This window comes from Melospiza melodia, chromosome 21 (assembly GCF_035770615.1).
Source record: "Melospiza melodia melodia isolate bMelMel2 chromosome 21, bMelMel2.pri, whole genome shotgun sequence".
NCBI classification, from domain to species: Eukaryota; Metazoa; Chordata; class Aves; order Passeriformes; family Passerellidae; genus Melospiza; species Melospiza melodia.
In genome coordinates, this window is record NC_086214.1 from 11655557 (window position 1) to 11674619 (window position 19063).

Here is a 19063-nt window from a genome sequence, read left to right on the forward strand (position 1 = left end):
TTAATAGTAAGAGTAATACTATTAATACTACTTCTAATAATACTAATACTACTAACACTACCACTACTACTACTACTAATAATAATAATATTAAACCCTAAGAAAAAGCAGAACTTTTCCAAACATGAGCTACCTCTGACCATGAATAAAACACAGAAAACCTGAAAATTTTTTTTATTTTCCTGAAAATTTTTTTATTATCCAACGTGTCCAGGGGACAATTTCAGTAATAGTGAGACAAAAAAAAATCCTCTTTATCTGACTGGTGGCACTTAATTCCCACCAGTCTAAGGAGGTGCTGGATGTCCCATCCCCAATTTCAGAGCAAACCTGAGGAAATTTTTCGTGTCCTCCCCCAAGGACATGATCTGGATGGCAAAGGAGGAGAGGCAGAGGTGCAGGAAGTCCTTGAACCCCCAGTGCCTCCTGAACCCCCATTCTAAAAAACCCCTAAAAATCTCTTTTTCACCCCATGACCAATTATTATTCCACTTAAGCTCTCTTGACTTGTAATTCCTCCTATAAAAGTTGGTAATTATTTTTTCCAAGGGCTAAATCAGAGGCACAGGGGGACCTTGGGCTCTCTGATCTGAGATCCCCAGGGCAGCCAGAGGAGTTTCCAGAGGGATTTCCTGGGTTCTGCCACAGCCCCAACTTCAGAGCAGCCCTGATGGAGTTCCTCACCTCTCTATCATGTGCTCCAGGTTACAGAGCCTGCCCTCCCCTGAGGACACGACCTGGATGGCAAAGGAGGAGAGGCAGCGGTGCAGGAAGCTGAGCCCCCATTCTAAAAAACCCCCAAAAAATCTCTTTTTCACCCCATGACCAACTATTACTCTACTTAAACTCTCTTGACTTATAATGCTTCACATAAAGGTTGGTAACTGTTTTTTCCATGGTGTAAATCAAAGGCATAGGGGGGTCTTGGGCTCTGTGCTCTGAGACCCCCAGGGCAGCCAGAGGAGTTTCCAGAGGGATTTCCTGGGTTCTGCCACAACCCCAATTTCAGAGCAGCCTGCGGGATCTCAGCACTTCAGGACTGACGTGCAGAGACACCGAGATAACCCTTGGGGGGCTCGGAGGTCCTGGGATGTTGCCAGAAGTGTCTGGTGGCTGGACTTTGATCCTGCACAGGAGACGACACCTGTATGAGGATGGGGGGATTTCACTGGGTGAATGGTGAAGGGATAGGTTAATTAGAGTGTGAAACACAGGGTTTAGAATTTCGGTACAGGGGGGTCTAAAGAAGTAAGATGGAGGAATTGGGGCGTGTCCTTCTTCTTCTTGGCCTCCATCTTCTGTGGTGATGTTGGCACTTTGGGATTGGTTATTACTAAAAGTGCACTGGTCAATAAGGGTGAAAGGGGGAAATAGGTAAATACTGTGTACGTAATTTTGAGTATAAAGATAAGTGATCGCCCCGGGGGCTCTCAGTGTGCTCATGGCTGGCAGCTGTGCAGACCTCTGTTGGGCTGAGAGAAAATCTTTTAGATAAATAACTAATAAACACTGAAGACCGAGAAAAAACCTGAAGCCTCTTCTCGTCCTTTGAAGCACGGGCTGTCCAAGGCCACCCCGAGCCTTTCCAGGCCATAAAAAACAGCTGAGAAACCGACAGCAGCCCTGATGGAGTTCCTCACCTCTCTATCATGTGCTCCAGGTTGCAGAGCTTGCCCTCGCCCGAGGACACGATCTGGATGGCAAAGGAGGAGAGGCAGCGGTGCAGGAAGCTGAACCCCCATTCTAAAAAATCCCCAAAAAATCTCTTTTTCACCCCATGACCAACTATTACTCTACTTAAACTCTCTTGACTTATAATGCTTCATATGAAGGTTGGTAATTATTTTTTCCAAGGGCTAAATCAAAGGCACAGGGGGGCCTTGGGCTCTGTGCTCTGAGATCCCCAGGGCAGCCAGAGGAGTTTCCAGAGGAATTTCCTGGGTTCTGCCACAGCCCCAATTTCAGAGCAGCCCTGATGGAGTTCCTCACCTCTCTATCATGTGCTCCAGGTTGCAGAGCTTGCCCTCGCCCGAGGACACGATCTGGATGGCAAAGGAGGAGAGGCAGCGGTGCAGGAAGCCCCGGGAGTGCAGGAACCTCAGCGCATCCAGGATCTGCAGCAGGACGTGCAGGAGCGTCTCCGTCTGCAGCACTGGGAACTCTGCTCGCTGCAAAAACAACCCAAAAACCACCAAACCTGCAGGGCAGGCTCTTAAACGTGAGCTGAGGGAAAGTCAGGGGTTGGTTATTGTGGGTATGGTTTGGTGGAGAAGGCAGCAAGGGAAATTTATAGGAGGAAAAAGGAAATTTATTTTTTGTTCTCGATGCTAAACCAAGTAACGACATCTCAAAAAGAAGAGAAAAATATTAAATGACAACAATAAAACACAGATTTAAATTTTTTAAATTGACTAAATTTTTTAAAAAACTGATTAAATTTAAATTTTTAAAAATCTAATTTTTTAACTTTAATTTTTTCAGTTTTAAAAATGGATTAAAACTTTTTAAACTGATTAAATTTAAATTTTTAAATATTTTTAAATCTTAATTTATTTTTTACATTTTAAAAATAGATTAATTTGTTTTAAATTTAAAATTTACATTTAAAATTTTTAATTCGAATTTTTAATATTATATTTTATTTTTCAGTTTTTAAAAATTGATTAAATTTTAATTGATTAAATTTAAAAAAAATTAAAAGTTTAATGGATTAATTTATTTAAAAATATTGATTAAATTTAATTTTTTTTTAAAAATTAATTAAATCTTTAAGCTGATTTAAAAAATAAGAAATGTAACCAGAAACTCAGATACACACTGAGGATTTTGCCTTCTCGAGGAAAGATGTTAGCCACTAAACTTCTGGTGAATTATTATTTAAAATCCAAGCACTGCAGTTACCCTTTCATGGAGGATGCTGTAGAGAGAGCCAAAGTGAACCCTCTCATAGACCAGACGGGTTCTCTCCAGGTCACAGGACAGACAGACAGACATCAGCTGCAGCAAGTGAGGGTGGCGCAGTTTGCTGCACAGGGAGAGCAAAAATCAAATTTACAAGTCTGAGATGAGAAGAAGGAAAGTCCTGCCCAGCTGAGTGCTTTTATCAATATGACACACAAATGTTGGAATGTATTTTAGTGTAAATGTATTTTTTTTAACTGAAATATTTGATTTTAGAAGATCAGAGTGGGAAGAAAATTGTATTTCTGATCTGGGGAAGATGTGCAACCCCAGCTGAGAGGTAAATCCCATTCCTCCAAGATAAACTCCATTCTTCCCAGGTAAATCCCATTCCTCCCAGGTAAATCCCATTCTCCCCAGGAAAATCCCATTATTCCTTAGATAAATCCCATTCCCCCCAGGGTAAATCCCCTTCCCCCAAGGTAAATTCCATACTCTAGGTAAATCCCATTCCCTCCAGGTAAATCCCATTCCTCCCAGGTAAATTCCACTCCTCCCAGGTAAATTCTATTCCTCCCAAGTAAATTCCACTCCTCCCAGGTAAATTCCACTCCTCCCAGGTAAATCCCATTCCTCCCAGGTAAATCCCATTCCTCCCTAGGCAAATTCCATTCCTCCAAGGCAAATTCCATTTTTCTCTAGGTAAATCTCATTCCCCCCAGGTAAATCCCATTCCTCCCTATGTAAATCCTATTCTTCCTTTGGTAAATCCCATTCCCCCAAGATAAACCCCATTTTCCCCAAGGTAAATCCCATTCCCTTGAGATAAATCCCATTCTTACTTAGGGAAATCCCATTCTTCCCTAGGTAAATCTCATTCTTACCAGGTAAATCCCATTCCCTTGAGGTAAATCCCATTCCCCCAAGATAAACCCCATTCTTCCCAGGTAAATCCCATTCCTCCCAGGTAAATCCCATTCCCCTGTGGCAAACCCCATTCTCTCAAAGTAAATCCCATTCCCTTGAGGTAAATCCCATTCTTCCTAGGTAAATCCCATTCCCTTGAGGTAAATCCCATTCCCTTGAGGTAAATCCCATTCCCCCCAGGTAAACCCCACTCTTCCCTAGGTAAATCCCATTCTTACTTAGGGAAATCCCATTCTTCCCTAGGTAAATTCCATTCCTCCCAGGGAAATCCCATTCTTGCCTAGGTAAATCCCATTCTTCCTTAGGTAAATTCCATTCCTCTCAGGTAAATCCCATTCTTCCTAGGTAAATCCCATTCCCTTGAGATAAATCCCATTCCCACAAGGTAAATCCCATTCCCCCCAGGTAAACCCCACTCTTCCCTAGGGAAATCCCATTCCTCCCAGGGAAATCCCATTCTTCACTAGGTAAATCCCATTCTTCCTTAGGTAAATTCCATTCCTCTCAGGTAAATCCCATTCTTCCCTGGGTAAATCCCATTCTTACCAGGTAAATCCCATTCCCTTGAGGTAAATCCCATTCCCCTGTGGTAAACCCCATTCTCTCAAAGTAAATCCCATTCCCCCCAAGGTAAATCCCATTCTCCCTAGGTAAATCCCATTCCCTCCAGGTAAATCCCATTCCCACCAGGTAAACCCCACTCTTCCCAGGTAAATCCAATTCCCACAAGGTTATTCCCATTCCCCCCAGGTAAACCCCACTCTTCCCTAGGTAAATCCCATTCTTACTTAGGGAAATCCCATTCTTCCCTAGGTAAATCCCATTCTTCCTTAGGTAAATCCCATTCCTCTCAGGTAAATCCCATTCTTCCTAGGTAAATCCCATTCCCTTGAGGTAAATCCCATTCCCACAGGGTAAATCCCATTCCCTTGAGGTAAATCCCACTCTTCCCTAGGTAAATCCCATCCCTCCCAGGGAAATCCCATTCTTCCCTAGGTAAATCCCATTCTTCCTTAGGTAAATCCCATTCCTCTCAGGTAAATCCCATTCTTCCCTGGGTAAATCCCATTCTTACCAGGTAAATCCCATTCCCTTGAGGTAAATCCCATTCCCCTGTGGTAAACCCCATTCTCTCAAAGTAAATCCCATTCCCCCCAAGGTAAATCCCATTCTCCCTAGGTAAATCCCATTCCCTTGAGGTAAATCCCATTCCCTCCAGGTAAATCCCATTCCCACCAGGTAAACCCCACTCTTCCCAGGTAAATCCAATTCCCACAAGGTTATTCCCATTCCCCCCAGGTAAACCCCACTCTTCCCTAGGTAAATCCCATTCTTACTTAGGGAAATCCCATTCTTCCCTAGGTAAATCCCATTCTTCCTTAGGTAAATCCCATTCCTCTCAGGTAAATCCCATTCTTCCTAGGTAAATCCCATTCCCTTGAGGTAAATCCCATTCCCACAGGGTAAATCCCATTCCCTTGAGGTAAATCCCACTCTTCCCTAGGTAAATCCCATCCCTCCCAGGGAAATCCCATTCTTCCCTAGGTAAATCCCATTCTTCCTTAGGTAAATCCCATTCCTCTCAGGTAAATCCCATTCTTCCCTGGGTAAATCCCATTCTTACCAGGTAAATCCCATTCCCTTGAGGTAAATCCCATTCCCCTGTGGTAAACCCCATTCTCTCAAAGTAAATCCCATTCCCCCCAAGGTAAATCCCATTCTCCCTAGGTAAATTCCATTCCCTTGAGGTAAATCCCATTCTCTCAAAGTAAATCCCATTCCCTTGAGGTAAATCCCATTCCCTTGAGGTAAATCCCATTCCCCCCAGGTAAACCCCACTCTTCCCAGGTAAATCCCATTCCCTCCAGGTAAATCCCATTCCCCCCAGGTAAACCCCACTCTTCCCAGGTAAATCCCATTCCCCCCAGGTAAACCCCACTCTTCCCAGGTAAATCCCATTTCCTCCAGGTAAACCCCACTCTTGCCAGGTAAATCCCACTCCCCCCACCCCAGAGCAGCCCCTGCCCCACCTGCTGTGCTGCTGCTCAGCCAGGAGCAGGTCGGCCAGGCGCAGCTTCCAGCTGTTCTGCTGGGGCTGGAAGCTCAGCTCCTTCACTGTCACCCTGCTGCCTCCCCACATCAGGCTGCAAAGAACAACAGGAATTTGCACCAGATGCTTCCAGCAGTGTTTTCCCTCTTTTTTTAAAAATATTTTCCCCCCAGTTATGTGGTTATGTACCCAGAATTTTGTTATTCTTACCAAGAAAATTCTTACCAAAAATTCTAAGATTTTTTTCTGTGGTGCTCTGGTGCTGCCTCCCACTGTCAGGAATTTAAATTTTGCTCTTTTTAAACTGACAATAAATAAACTTGTCCTGCTGAAGGCTGATGGAGCAGGAAAGGTTCCCTGCCCAAAATCCCACCCTTTCCACAAGGAATTCCCTTCACCAAAGGTCATCAGTGACACAAATCAGAGTTTTGGGGAGATTCAATCACCAATTAAATCAACTGAGAGACAGCCACTTGCTTAACACACAGTAATTAGAAAACACCATATTGTTGTAATTATTACCAATAATTACAAGATTTTAAATGAATGTTCAGCCTGCCCTTGCAACTCTCATTTCAGCACAGGTTATGCAGAGGAAATCCTGGACAAAGATTTACAAGGATTAAATGCTGAACAACACAATCTGTGCAACCCTAAACACATTTCCCACCACAGAAAAAAAGATCAATACTGAACCACTGCCATCAGTAATCAGCCTTAATTGGGTTAATATTGCTTGTGGGCTGTTTTTGGCCTCTGAGCCATCAGTCTGACTCAGATATTAATCAATAAACAGCAGCAAACAAGGTGCAAGCAGGAAATAAACACAGAACAAACATGGGAAATCACCCAAACAAATCACTGGTACAACAATTTGCTTTGCAGACACAAAGAGGGGATTAAAAAAAAAAAAAAAAAAAACTCTTGAATTCCACTCACTTGGTCATGATCATGTAGGGCCCCACGGGGTAAGAAAATGCTGGCTCATCATCAGCCTGGACCACATCTCTGTCCCCAATAATGGGGAGGGAGGCCAGGTAGCCCAGGTGGCCACTGCCTGCCAGGTGGAACTGAAAATGCAGGAAAATGAAACAGCAAAATGCAACAGTTCCTGTTGGGAAGGATGAAAGTTCCACGAGAAAGCAGATCCAGCCCTTAGGAAATGCCACAGGTGATGTTTAATAGGAATTTCTGCTGGTCCAAACCCAACCAGGCACCAAAAGGCCTCAATATTTGGGCTCTTCATGGGGCTTGTTCCCCCCATCTTTTCAGCAGAAATAAGAATGCAGTAAAAGAATGCACTAAAAGTTAAAAAGCCAAAAACAAGAATGCATGAAAAGTAAAAATAAAAATGCACTAAAAGTTGGAAAGAAGAATGCACTAAAAGTTAGAAAGTAGAAAAGAAGAATGCACTAAAAGTTAAAAATAAGAATGCACTAAAAGTAAAAAATAAGAATGGAGTAAAAGTTAAAAGGTTGAAAATAAGAATGGAGTAAAAGTTAAAAGGTTGAAAATAAGAATGCACTAAAAGTTAAAAAGAAAAATGCAGTAAAAGTTAAAAAGAAAAATGCAGTAAAAGTTAAAAAGAAGAATGCACTAAAAGTTAAAAAAGCTGAAAAGAAGAATGTACTAAAAGTTAAAATTAAGAATTCATTAAAAGTTGAAAAGAAGAATGCACTAAAAGTAAAAATAAAGAATTCATTAAAAGTTAAAAATAAGAATGCAGTAAAAGTTAAAACGTTGAAAATAAGAATGCAGTAAAAGTTAAAAAGGTGAAAATAAAAATGCACTAAAAGTTAAAAATAAGAATACACTAAAAGTTAAAAGATTGAAAATAAGAATTAAAAATAAGGATGCACTAAAAGCTAAAAAGATAAAAATAAGAATGCACTAGAAGTTAAAAATAAGAATCGATTAAAAGTTTAAAATAGCACAGATAATTACTGTGAGGTACAGCAGATTCTGGGGAAAATGTTCCAATATCATGAGGAAATCCCGCCCACAGCACCTCACCTTCCCAAAACCAAAGCTGTAAATGTTCTTGGCCACGCTGGGTTGTCCCTTCAGTAATTTCCCCAGAGGAGCCTCAGTATTTCTAAACACCAAAACCAAAAGCAATAATAATAATAATTTATTTATTCCAAGGCTTGGATACAGAGAGAAGGGAAAAAAAGCAGAATTTCTGCCAGAACCCTGCATTTGACTGGTCCCAAAAATACATTGTGGGTGTTAAAATTCTAAATTATTGTGCAGCTCATTAAAACTTTTTGGATGGATTTTTATGATATTTATTTATTTATTTAAAGCAAGATAACCAATAAATATACATATACACACACTGCATATCCTGCACTGCTTTTTTATTTTTCCCACCAGTATCTGACACAAAAACTCCTGAAACAGTTGGGAACACCCCCCAAAACACATCTGCAGTGATCTTGAAAAGTCAAAAACCAAACTTCTTCCTGCTACCACTTTAATGCTACTAAAATCCAGTGCTTTTAATGCTGGTTTCAAGGGTTTAATTAATAAACAGATATATTAATTAATATAATATGTAATATATATTATAATATAATATAAAATATAAAATATAAAATATAATATATAACATATAATATATAATATTGTATTTAATTTACATATATATGTTTAATTACTATACAGACATTTACAACTATCAAGTTCCTGTGATTAATTTTATTTCTGTGACAACAGAAATAAAATTAATCACAGTGGACTTAAATCTGCTATTGTCAGGAAGATATATGAACCTGCTAATTTTAAATAATAATATATATAAAATTGTAGATATTTATATATAACTTAAGGAAATAAATAACAATTAAAATATAAATAAATATATAAAATAACTAATAGGAAAATAAATAAATATAAATATATACAAATAAATATAAAATAAATATATATTACATATATAATTATAATTATTTTAATTTTAAAATAGCAGAAAATGGAAGTAAAATCCCTCCTTACCCTTGGACAAGGCCACCAAACCTCGAGGGGCTGCAGATCAAGGCCTTTGAGGAGCCAACTTTCCTGAGCAGATCAGAGGGAAGGTTCCAAATGGCAGCCTGCATGTGCAGGGTGCACTGCTGGATAAATTCCAGCATCTGGGCAATAAAAACAATAAAAATGGAGAGCTTCAGAAGAAAAAGAACCATTTTAAATTCATTAATCTGGATTACTGGAAGAAATAGCTGCTTACTTGGAATATCAAAATGGGAATTTTGAGAAAGGCATTAACACAAAATCAATTTGATGAAAATGGAAGAAAAGCTGACCTCAAACAGGTGACAAAATTTGAAATTTCACCCAGCTGTAATTTGAAAAATCACAGAGAAAATTGTTGTCACTATAGGACACGAAATAACTCGACACACAAACACTGTTGTTCTTAAGGTAAAAAGGGAAGTTTCTTTTCTGACTCAAATATTTACAGATTTCCAAAAATGACAATGGATTGGAGGGTGAAAGTGTCACCTCTCCAATGACACTGAACAAAACAATAAATTTCTATCAAATTTCTCTTCCTCCATAAAAGAGGAACGTAAACGTAAAGTTATGTAAATGTAAAACAATAAGTAAATGTAAATATTTAATGTAACTCTGTAAGTTATTTACAGAAAGTGTGTGGAAAGAACGTAAACATCAAAAAGCATAGAAAATCTTAAAAAATCAGAATAATAATTGTCATTGCAGGTTCCTTTTTACATTGTGATAATGGAGAAGAGGAGTTTGAAATGAATATTCCAGCCAAGAACGAGCTTCCACAGCAATACCTGAGTGTTGTGATAAAGGGGAAGAGTTTGAAATTTGAAATGAATATTCCATCCAAGAATGAACTTCCACAGGAATACCTGAGTGTTGTGATAGAGAAGGAGTTTGAAATGAATATTCAAGCCAGGAATGAGCTTCCATAGCAATACCTGAGTGTTATGATAAAGGAGGAGTTTTACATTAATATCCCAGCCAAGAATGAGCCTCCACAGCAATACCTGAGTGTGAAAATGGAGGAGATTTAAATGAATATTGCAGTCAGGAATGAGCATCCACAGCCATACCTGAGCACTGTGATAAAAGGGAAGAGGAGTTTGAAATTAATATTGCAGCCAAGAATGAGTTTCTATTGCAGTACCTGAGTGTTGTAATAAAGGAGGAGTTTGAAATTAATATTGCAGCCAAAAATCAGCTTCCACAGCCATACCTGAGTGTTATGATAATGGGGAAGAGGAGTTTGAAATTCACATTGCAGCCAGGAATGAGCTTCCACAGCCATACCTGAGTGTTATGATAATGGGGAAGAGGAGTTTGAAATTCACATTGCAGCCAGGAATGAGCTTCCACAGCCATACCTGAGCATTGTGATAAAGAAGGAATTTGAAATTAATATTCCAGCCAGGAATGAGCTTCCACAAAAATACCTGAGTGTGAAAACGGAGGAGTTTGAAATGAATATTCCAGCCAGGAATCAGCATCCTCAGCAATACCCAAGTATTGTGATAAAGGATGAGTTTGAAATGAATACTGCAGCCAGGAATTAACTTCCACAGGAATACCTGAGTGTTGTGATAGAGAAGGAGTCTGAAATTAATATTCCAGCCAGGAATGAGCTTCCATAGCAATACCTGAGCATTGTGATAAAGGAGGAGTTTGGAATGAATATTCCAGCCAGGAATGAGCATCCCACAGCCATACCTGAGCGTTGTGATAAAGGAGGAGTTTGGAATGACCATTCCAGCCAGGAATGAGCACCCCCAGCCATACCTGGGCGCTGCTCTCCTTGCTGCCTGTCAGAGCCCAGAGCTGGGGAGTTCTGCCCTGGCTGTCGTGCACCCGGAGCTCTCCTCCCTCATCCAGCAGCTTGCTGAGGATGCTCTGGCTCCCCGAAAATGCAGCTGCGTGCACTGGGGTGCTCCCGTCATAGCAGCGACTGGGGAAGAGCAGGGAATGATCAGCAGGGGGAAAACAGCACGAAAACAGCATGAAAACAACATTAAAACACCATTACTGGAGCGCTTGTGTGCCCCAAAATAACAGAATAAACCATGAAATAAAAGAAAATTTTCATGGCCCAAATAACAGAATAAATCATATATATAGATAGATAGATAGATAGATAGATAGATAGATAGATAGATAGACAGATAGATAGATAGATATACACCCCATATATATATATATATATACACACATCATATATATATATATATACACGCACCATATATATATACACACCATATATATATATATATACACACCATATATATATACACCATATATATATATATATATATATATATATATATATATATATATAAAATATAGAAAAAAAATTTCTATATTTACCACTGAGTAGCTTTGGTTAAAAAACAACATTCCTGGAATATCTGTGTGCCCCAAAATAACAGAATAAACCATGAAATAAAAGAAAATTTTCATGGCCCAAATAATAGAATAAATCATATATATATATATATACACACCATATATATATATATATACACACACCATATATATACACCATATATATACACACCATATATATATACACACATATATATATAAACCATATATATATATAAAATATAGAAAAAAATATTTCTATATTTACCACTGAGTAGCTTTGGTTAAAAAACAACATTCCTGGAATATCTGTGTGCCCCAAATAACAGAATAAAGCATGAAAAAAGGAAAATTATCTCTGTATTTACCTCTGAAGAGCTTTTGTTAAAATACAATTTTCATGCCGCAAATAACAGAATAAACCATATATGTATATATATACCATGTATAGATATGTATATATATAAAATATATACTATATATATATATATATATATATATAGTATAGAAAAATTATTTCTATATTTACCCCTGAGGAGCTTTGGTTTAAAAACTACATTCCTGCAGTGTTTGTGTGCTCCCCAAATAACAGAACAAACCATGAAAAAAATAAAATTATTTCTATATTTACCTCTGAGGAGGTTTGGCTAAAATACCAACATGCATCTTAAGCATTTCTTCATTTATGCCCAGTGAGCATTGTGTTTCAACTTGAAGATTAATTTTAATTAAAAAAAAAGTTTGATACTTAACTGATTGGCATCTGAGCCGTATTCCAGCAGCACATCCACTATTTTACCCAGCCCCAGCAGTGCAGCAGTGAACAGACAGGTCTGGCCCATGGAATTCACAGCATCAACAAAAATTCCTGCAAGGAAACCCAAAATTCCATGTTAATTAAAAAATTGTTTGTTTTAATAAAAGCTAATGGTTCGTCATCACTGCTGTGAGCTGCTGCAGGTAGGAAAATGCAGCAGCAGAAATTGAGGGGGGAAAAAACCAGCAAATTCTATTTTTGTGACTTTCTAAAGGGAAAGAACTGCATGTCCATGAGGGTTTTAAATACAGGATGTGTAAGTAACAAATGGTGCTTTTATGAGTTGTGTAAGGAATTATATGTACTGTTTAAATTAGACAGATGGATATGTAAGCATATATATATACATGGAAATATATATATGGATATATATCTATATATTGATCATCTGTATAAGTACAAATGATGGATATATAAGTAGAGATGGATGAGCACACATGACAGAGGACAGAATTAATAAATAAGCAAATTATTATTTAGTAATTACCTATTAGTAAATAAGATTATTATTGTCATCATTATTATTGCTACTATTAAAATAGTAAATCATTAGTTAGTACTTACCTATTAATAAATAAGATTATTATTGCCATCATCATTGTTATTGTCATTATTGTATTAATATTAAGGTAAATTATTCTTTTGTAATTACTTATTAATGAATAAGTTTATTATAATTATTTTATTATGATTCTTACTACTGCATTAGTAAATAGGTAAATTATTCTTCAATAATTGCTTATTAATAATAAGTTTATTGTTACTATTGTTGTTGTTGATATCGTATTAATAAATAAGTAAATTATTCTTCAGTAATTGTTCAGAGCATGGCGCTGATAATGCCAAGGTCGCAAGTTCGATCCCTGCAAGGGGCATTTGCTTTAAGCAACAAACCCTGTGATATTGGTGGTTCTATTCCAGTCACAAACCCTTTGTGATTCCAATATTCGGTTGCTTTGATTTTATACAAAATAATTGATTCTCCTCTGAAATTAAATTCCGATCTGGAATAATTTGCAAGGTGATGAGCTAATTAATTCCAGATTATTATTAAGGGAAGGTGATGAGCCCGAGGACCGCTGGGGGAATGATGGGTCTAATCCCGGAGTAAGAACGGAGATTAGGAAATTGCTCTATTTTTGAACCATGATAAAAAAAGGGCCACAAACCACTCAGCCCGTGTTCTCTCCCTCCCGAGCCCCACACAAGGGACCGGGAACGGTCATCAATGGCGGGCGGCCCCTGCCCAGGCAGCACCGCCCGCCCGCTTCGCGCTCAGGAGAGAACACCTCGCTCCTCCTCGTGGCTTGTGACGCCGATCAGGGAAGATCACTCTCCTCTAGTGACCAACTACAGAAATGATCCCTGAAAGTATAGTCTTAACCCAACCCTGCCCGCCGCGCCCCCCCGTGCCGCCGCCACCCGCGCCCAGCGCACGGCGAGCCCCGAACCCCCGCCCGGGAGCGGCCGGCGCGGCCCCGCCGAGCCCCCGCGGCCGCGGGAGCGCGCCCCGAGCCCCGTGGGAACGCTCGCGGCCCGAGGAAGGGCCGCGCGTGGCGGCGGTGGGGACACGCCCCCCTGATCTGCATGTTCTGCCCCCGCTGGCCAATCAGAGACGCTCCCGCGGCCAGGCGCCGGCGCGGCCCCGCCTCCCCGCTCCCCCCCCATCCCGCAGCAGAAAGTGACGTTGCCGCCGGAGCTCGGGCTGTCACCGCTGTCGCAGCTGTCGCGACACGACACAAGGGACCCTCACCGCCCGTGTGCAGCAGATGAGAACAGCCCCGGTACCGGCAGCCCCAGCGCGGCACGGTTGCCGCCGGGGCGCTGCACTGGCTCCCAGCCTTTCCGACGCTGTCAGGGTGGCATTAATGCATTCATGGAGCACAAAGAACAAACTGCGGCCTTTACATCTCTGGGCTCAGCCTGAGCACCACGGACCGACGCTATAAAGAGCACAACACGGAGCAGTTTCTCCCTAAAGCCCATTCACTATTTGTAACTGACCAACACAGGCTTCCCACAAGTGATGAAAGATAAATCCGCAACAGGCTCCCCTTAGTCCCGTGTCATTCTCTGATCATCACCGTTCATCAGGGTCAGCACTTTTAAGAAGTCCCCTTGCCCTGCACTAAGAGATGGGTCGAGAATGCCATTGGTCTCAATACTCTCATTAAAATCTAAATTCGCTGCTGGGCCTTCCCTTGGGGATCGTGCATTGCGGAGCCCTGCAGCGAGAGCCTGGCTGCGGGTTGTGTACGAGAGAGATGGAAACACCCCTAGACAAGGCTTGTTCATCCCTCTCGGCTCTGTCCAATTCTTTTTTTTGCCACAATAAAAAAGGGCCACAAACCACTCAGCCGTGTCCTCTCCCTGCCGAGCCCTGAGGGGACGGAGGGGGCTCAGCCTGGAGAAAAGGAGCCTCAGGGGGACTGTCACCCTCCCTGCCCCGGCCTGCAAGGAAGATGTAGGCAGCCGGGGCCTGTCCCTCCTGGAACAAGAGACAGAGTGAGAGGAAACGGCTTCAGGGCACACCACAGCAGGTTTCGGTTTGATATTGGGGATAATTTATTCACCGCAAGGGTTCTCAGGCACGGGCACAGCTGGCCAGGACAGAGACTGAGTCGCCATCCCTGGAGGGACTTGTAAAACACACGTTTGTGGCATTTGGGGTTGGAATTCAGGTGGCAGCAGTCACAGGAGCCAGAGCTCCTCCGCATTTTATATCTGTTGTTTGGACCATGATAAAAAAAGGGCCACAAACCACTCAGCCCGTGTTCTCTCCCTCCCGAGCCCCACACAAGGGACCGGGAACGGTCATCAATGGCGGGCGGCCCCTGCCCAAGCAGCACCGCCCGCCCGCTTCGCGCTCAGGAGAGAACACCTCGCTCCTCCTCGTGGCTTGTGACGCCGATCAGGGAAGATCACTCTCCTCTAGTGACCAACTACAGAAATGATCCCTGAAAGTATAGTCTTAACCCAACCCTGCCCGCCGCGCCCCCCCGTGCCGCCGCCACCCGCGCTCAGCGCACGGCGAGCCCCGAACCCCCGCCCGGGAGCGGCCGGCGCGGCCCCGCCGAGCCCCCGCGGCCGCGGGAGCGCGCCCCGAGCCCTGTGGGAACGCTCGCGGCCCGAGGAAGGGCCGCGCGTGGCGGCGGTGGGGACACGCCCCCCTGATCTGCATGTTCTGCCCCCGATGGCCAATCAGAGACGCTCCCCAAGACCGCGCCGGCGCGGCCCCGCCTACTCGCTCTCCCCCCCATTCCTAACCAGAAGTGACGCTGCCGCCGGAGCTCGGGCTGTCACCGCTGTCACGGCTGTCGCGACAGGACACAAGGGACCCTCACCGCCCGTGTGCCGCTGCCCCGGGTCCGCAGAGGAGAACAGCCCCAGTACCGGCAGCCCCAGCGCGGCACGGTTGCCGCCGGGGCGATGCGCGGGCTCCCAGCCTCTCCCGACGCTGATGGGGACCATTCATGGAGCAGAAAGAACAAACTGCGGCCTTTACATCTCTGTGCTCAGCCTGAGCACCACGGACCGACGCTATAAAGAGCAAAACACGGAGCAGTTTCTCCCTAAACCCATCAGAACTCTGAACTGACTGACACGGACTTCCTACAAGTGATGAAAGGTAAATCGGAAACAGGTTCCCCTTAGTCCCATGTCACTCTCTGACCATCACCGTTCATCAGGGGCAGAACTTTTGAAAAGGAAAGTCCGCTTACCCTGCACTAAGAGATGGGTCGAGAATGCCACTGGTCTGAATACTCTCAATAAAGCCTAAATCCCTGTGGCTGCTGGGCCCTCCCAGGGAATCGCGCACTGCGGGTCCCTGCAGCGAGAGCCTGGCTGAGGGTTGAGTACGAGAGAGGGAAATGCCTCTAGACAAGGATTGTTCATCCCACTTTTCTCCAGGCTGAGACCCCCCCCGATCCCCTCAGGGCTCGGCAGGGAGAGAACAAGGGCTGAGTGGTTTGTGGCCCTCTTTTATTGTGGTTAAAAAAAGAATTGGAGAGAGCCAAGGAGCCTCAGGGGGCAATCTAAACCTCCCTGCCCCGGCCTGCAAGGAGGATGTAGGCAGCTGGGGTCTGTCCCTCCTACACGGAACAAGCGACAGGGTGAGAGGAAACGGCCTCAGGTCACACCAGGGCAAGTTTCGTTTCGATATTGGAGACAATTTATTGACTGCAAGGGTTCTCAAGCAGGGGCACGGCTGACCAGGGCAGAGACTGAGTCGCCATGCCTGGAGGGATTTATAGAACATGTGTTAGGAGTACTTGGGGTCAGGATTGAGGAGGTAGCAGGCAGATGAGCCCGAGCCACTTTACATTTAATGCTCTGTTTTAACCACAATAAAAAAAAAGGCCACAAACCACTCAGCCCGTGTTCTCTCCCTCCCGAGCCCCACACAAGGGACCGGGAACGGTCATCAATGGCGGGCGGCCCCTGCCCAAGCAGCACCGCCCGCCCGCTTCGCGCTCAGGAGAGAACACCTCGCTCCTCCTCGTGGCTTGTGACGCCGATCAGGGAAGATCACTCTCCTCTAGTGACCAACTACAGAAATGATCCCTGAAAGTATAGTCTTAACCCAACCCTGCCCGCCGCGCCCCCCCGTGCCGCCGCCACCCGCGCTCAGCGCACGGCGAGCCCCGAACCCCCGCCCGGGAGCGGCCGGCGCGGCCCCGCCGAGCCCCCGCGGCCGCGGGAGCGCGCCCCGAGCCCTGTGGGAGCGCCCGCGGCCCGAGGAAGGGCCGCGCGTGGCGGCGGTGGGGACACGCCCCCCTGATCTGCATGTTCTGCCCCCGATGGCCAATCAGAGACGCTCCCCAAGCCCGCGCCGGCGCGGCCCCGCCTACTCGCTCTCCCCCCCATTCCTAACCAGAAGTGACGCTGCCGCCGGAGCTCGGGCTGTCACCGCTGTCACAGCTGTCGCGACAGGACACAAGGGACCCTCACCGCCCGTGTGCCGCTGCCCCGGGTCCGCAGAGGAGAACAGCCCCGGTACCGGCAGCCCCAGCGCGGCACGGTTGCCGCCGGGGCGCTGCGCTTGCTCCCAGCCTCTCCCGACGCTGACAGGGTGGCATTCATGGACCAGAAAGAACAAACTGCGGCCTTTACATCTCTGTGCTCAGCCTGAGCACCATGGACCGAAGCTATAAAGAGCACAACACGGAGGAGTTTCTCCCTAAACCCCATCAGAATTAGGAACCTGACCGACACGGACATCCTAGAAGTGATGAAAGGGAAATCCCGAACAGGTTCCCCTTAGTCCCATGTCACTCTGTGATCATCCCCGTTCATCAGAGGCAGCATTTTTAAACAAGAAAGGCCCCCTTCCCTGCACTAAGAGATGCGTCGAGAATGCCACTGGTCTGAATACTCTCAATAAAGCCTAAATCCGTGTGGCTGCTTGCCCCCCCTGGGGATCACCCACTGCAGGCCACTGTAGCGAGAGCCTGGCTGAGGGTTGAGTACGAGAGAGGGAAATGCCCCTCGACAAGGATTGTTCAGCCCACTTTGTTCTGTCCAATTCTTTCTTTAACCACAATAAAAAAAGGGCCACAAACCACTCAGCCCGTGTTCTCTCCCTCCCGAGCCCCACACAAGGGACCGGGAACGGTCATCAATGGCGGGCGGCCCCTGCCCAAGCAGCACCGCCCGCCCGCTTCGCGCTCAGGAGAGAACACCTCGCTCCTCCTCGTGGCTTGTGACGCCGATCAGGGAAGATCACTCTCCTCTAGTGACCAACTACAGAAATGATCCCTGAAAGTATAGTCTTAACCCAACCCTGCCCGCCGCGCCCCCCCGTGCCGCCGCCACCCGCGCCCAGCGCACGGCGAGCCCCGAACCCCCGCCCGGGAGCGGCCGGCGCGGCCCCGCCGAGCCCCCGCGGCCGCGGGAGCGCGCCCCGAGCCCCGTGGGAGCGCCCGCGGCCCGAGGAAGGGCCGCGCGTGGCGGCGGTGGGGACACGCCCCCCTGATCTGCATGTTCTGCCCCCGCTGGCCAATCAGAGACGCGCCCGCCGCCAACTGCCTGCCGCGCTCGGGGATGGCGCAGTTCTCCATCAGCGCAACCCACTGAGATTTGTGATTCTAAAACCGAAACCAAACTGCACCGAGTATTTGGTTTCATGTACAAAATTCATTGTTCCTATGTCGCTACAAATCTGGTTGTCAAAATGCTTAAGGTCTAAACCGTACCCTAAGCATTCGGCAATCCGAACTAAAACCCCATTTAAAAAGAATATTCCTACAGCTGTCTCAGAATTTCGTTTTACAATGCCTCAGTCATGTCCTTATGAGCCCTTTACTTATTAAAGATTAGTTTTCTTTTGTACTAGCTTGCTTTAATACATTTTTCGATTCAAGAACTATTCCCACTTAACGGAAAAGGCCAGCTATAAATAATTTTGTTAATATATTTCACTCAGAAAACTGGATTATACAAGCAATATGCTGACTTTTTTTTACCATAAATAAAAGAATAGAGGAAATAGCAGATCTTTTCTGCCGGTACTTGTCTAAACTTAGCTTTTACCTTTTTTCAGAAGCTTCTTCACTTTCACATAGTTCCCTTCCCTGACATACTCATGCAGGTCAGCTTCCAGGGAGTCTCCTTTTATAGGTCCAAGCTTGACTGGGCATGGAAATGGGAGAGGGATGGGATGAGCCATCTTCTTTCCTGAACGCAACTGGGAAAAGTTAGGAAACATCAAGCTGCAAAGCACCTCAACGTAAAGAACTTATTTGTGACTTCAGAACCTGCAGTAGCTTAAAATTAGCTCTGCTTCCTGTAGAAATATCCAGAGATGGAAGGGAAAATCAGCCTCCCGCCCTCCCTAACAGTGCCCGCTCGGACGGGAGAGGCGACAACCGGGAGATCACAGACCCTGCCAGGAGCAGCGGTGTCTCCGGGGCACACAGACGGGACACACCGAGCGGCATTCCCGGGTGGGCAATGCCCGCTCCAGCCCGTCCCGGAGCCCCGGACACCCGCGGCCCACG

General features: G+C 44.9%; 1 protein-coding gene and 4 non-coding genes across 5 annotated transcripts in view; all 5 read right to left on the reverse strand.

Moving 5' to 3' along the window:
* Positions 1-18997, reverse strand: part of TEX14 (testis expressed 14, intercellular bridge forming factor) — a 38883-nt gene extending 19886 nt beyond the window's left edge. Inside the window, exons 1-9 of the mRNA XM_063173907.1 lie at positions 18597-18997; positions 11999-12113; positions 10667-10832; positions 8876-9012; positions 7892-7973; positions 6818-6948; positions 5859-5972; positions 2902-3025; positions 1990-2168 (exon numbers count right to left, since the gene is read on the reverse strand). Coding sequence (XP_063029977.1) covers positions 1990-2168; positions 2902-3025; positions 5859-5972; positions 6818-6948; positions 7892-7973; positions 8876-9012; positions 10667-10832; positions 11999-12113; positions 18597-18771 — 1223 coding nt within the window. The 5' untranslated portion in view covers positions 18772-18997. The remainder of the gene's footprint in view (positions 1-1989; positions 2169-2901; positions 3026-5858; positions 5973-6817; positions 6949-7891; positions 7974-8875; positions 9013-10666; positions 10833-11998; positions 12114-18596) is intronic.
* Positions 13230-13443, reverse strand: LOC134428022 (small nucleolar RNA U3). The gene has a single exon (XR_010030297.1). It is a non-coding gene; the product is annotated as a small nucleolar RNA U3 (small nucleolar RNA).
* LOC134428010 (small nucleolar RNA U3) lies at positions 14822-15035 on the reverse strand. The gene has a single exon (XR_010030285.1). It is a non-coding gene; the product is annotated as a small nucleolar RNA U3 (small nucleolar RNA).
* On the reverse strand, positions 16431-16644 carry LOC134428020 (small nucleolar RNA U3). Its single transcript, XR_010030295.1, has one exon. It is a non-coding gene; the product is annotated as a small nucleolar RNA U3 (small nucleolar RNA).
* LOC134428021 (small nucleolar RNA U3) lies at positions 17625-17838 on the reverse strand. The gene has a single exon (XR_010030296.1). It is a non-coding gene; the product is annotated as a small nucleolar RNA U3 (small nucleolar RNA).
* Positions 18998-19063: the final 66 nt, after the last annotated feature.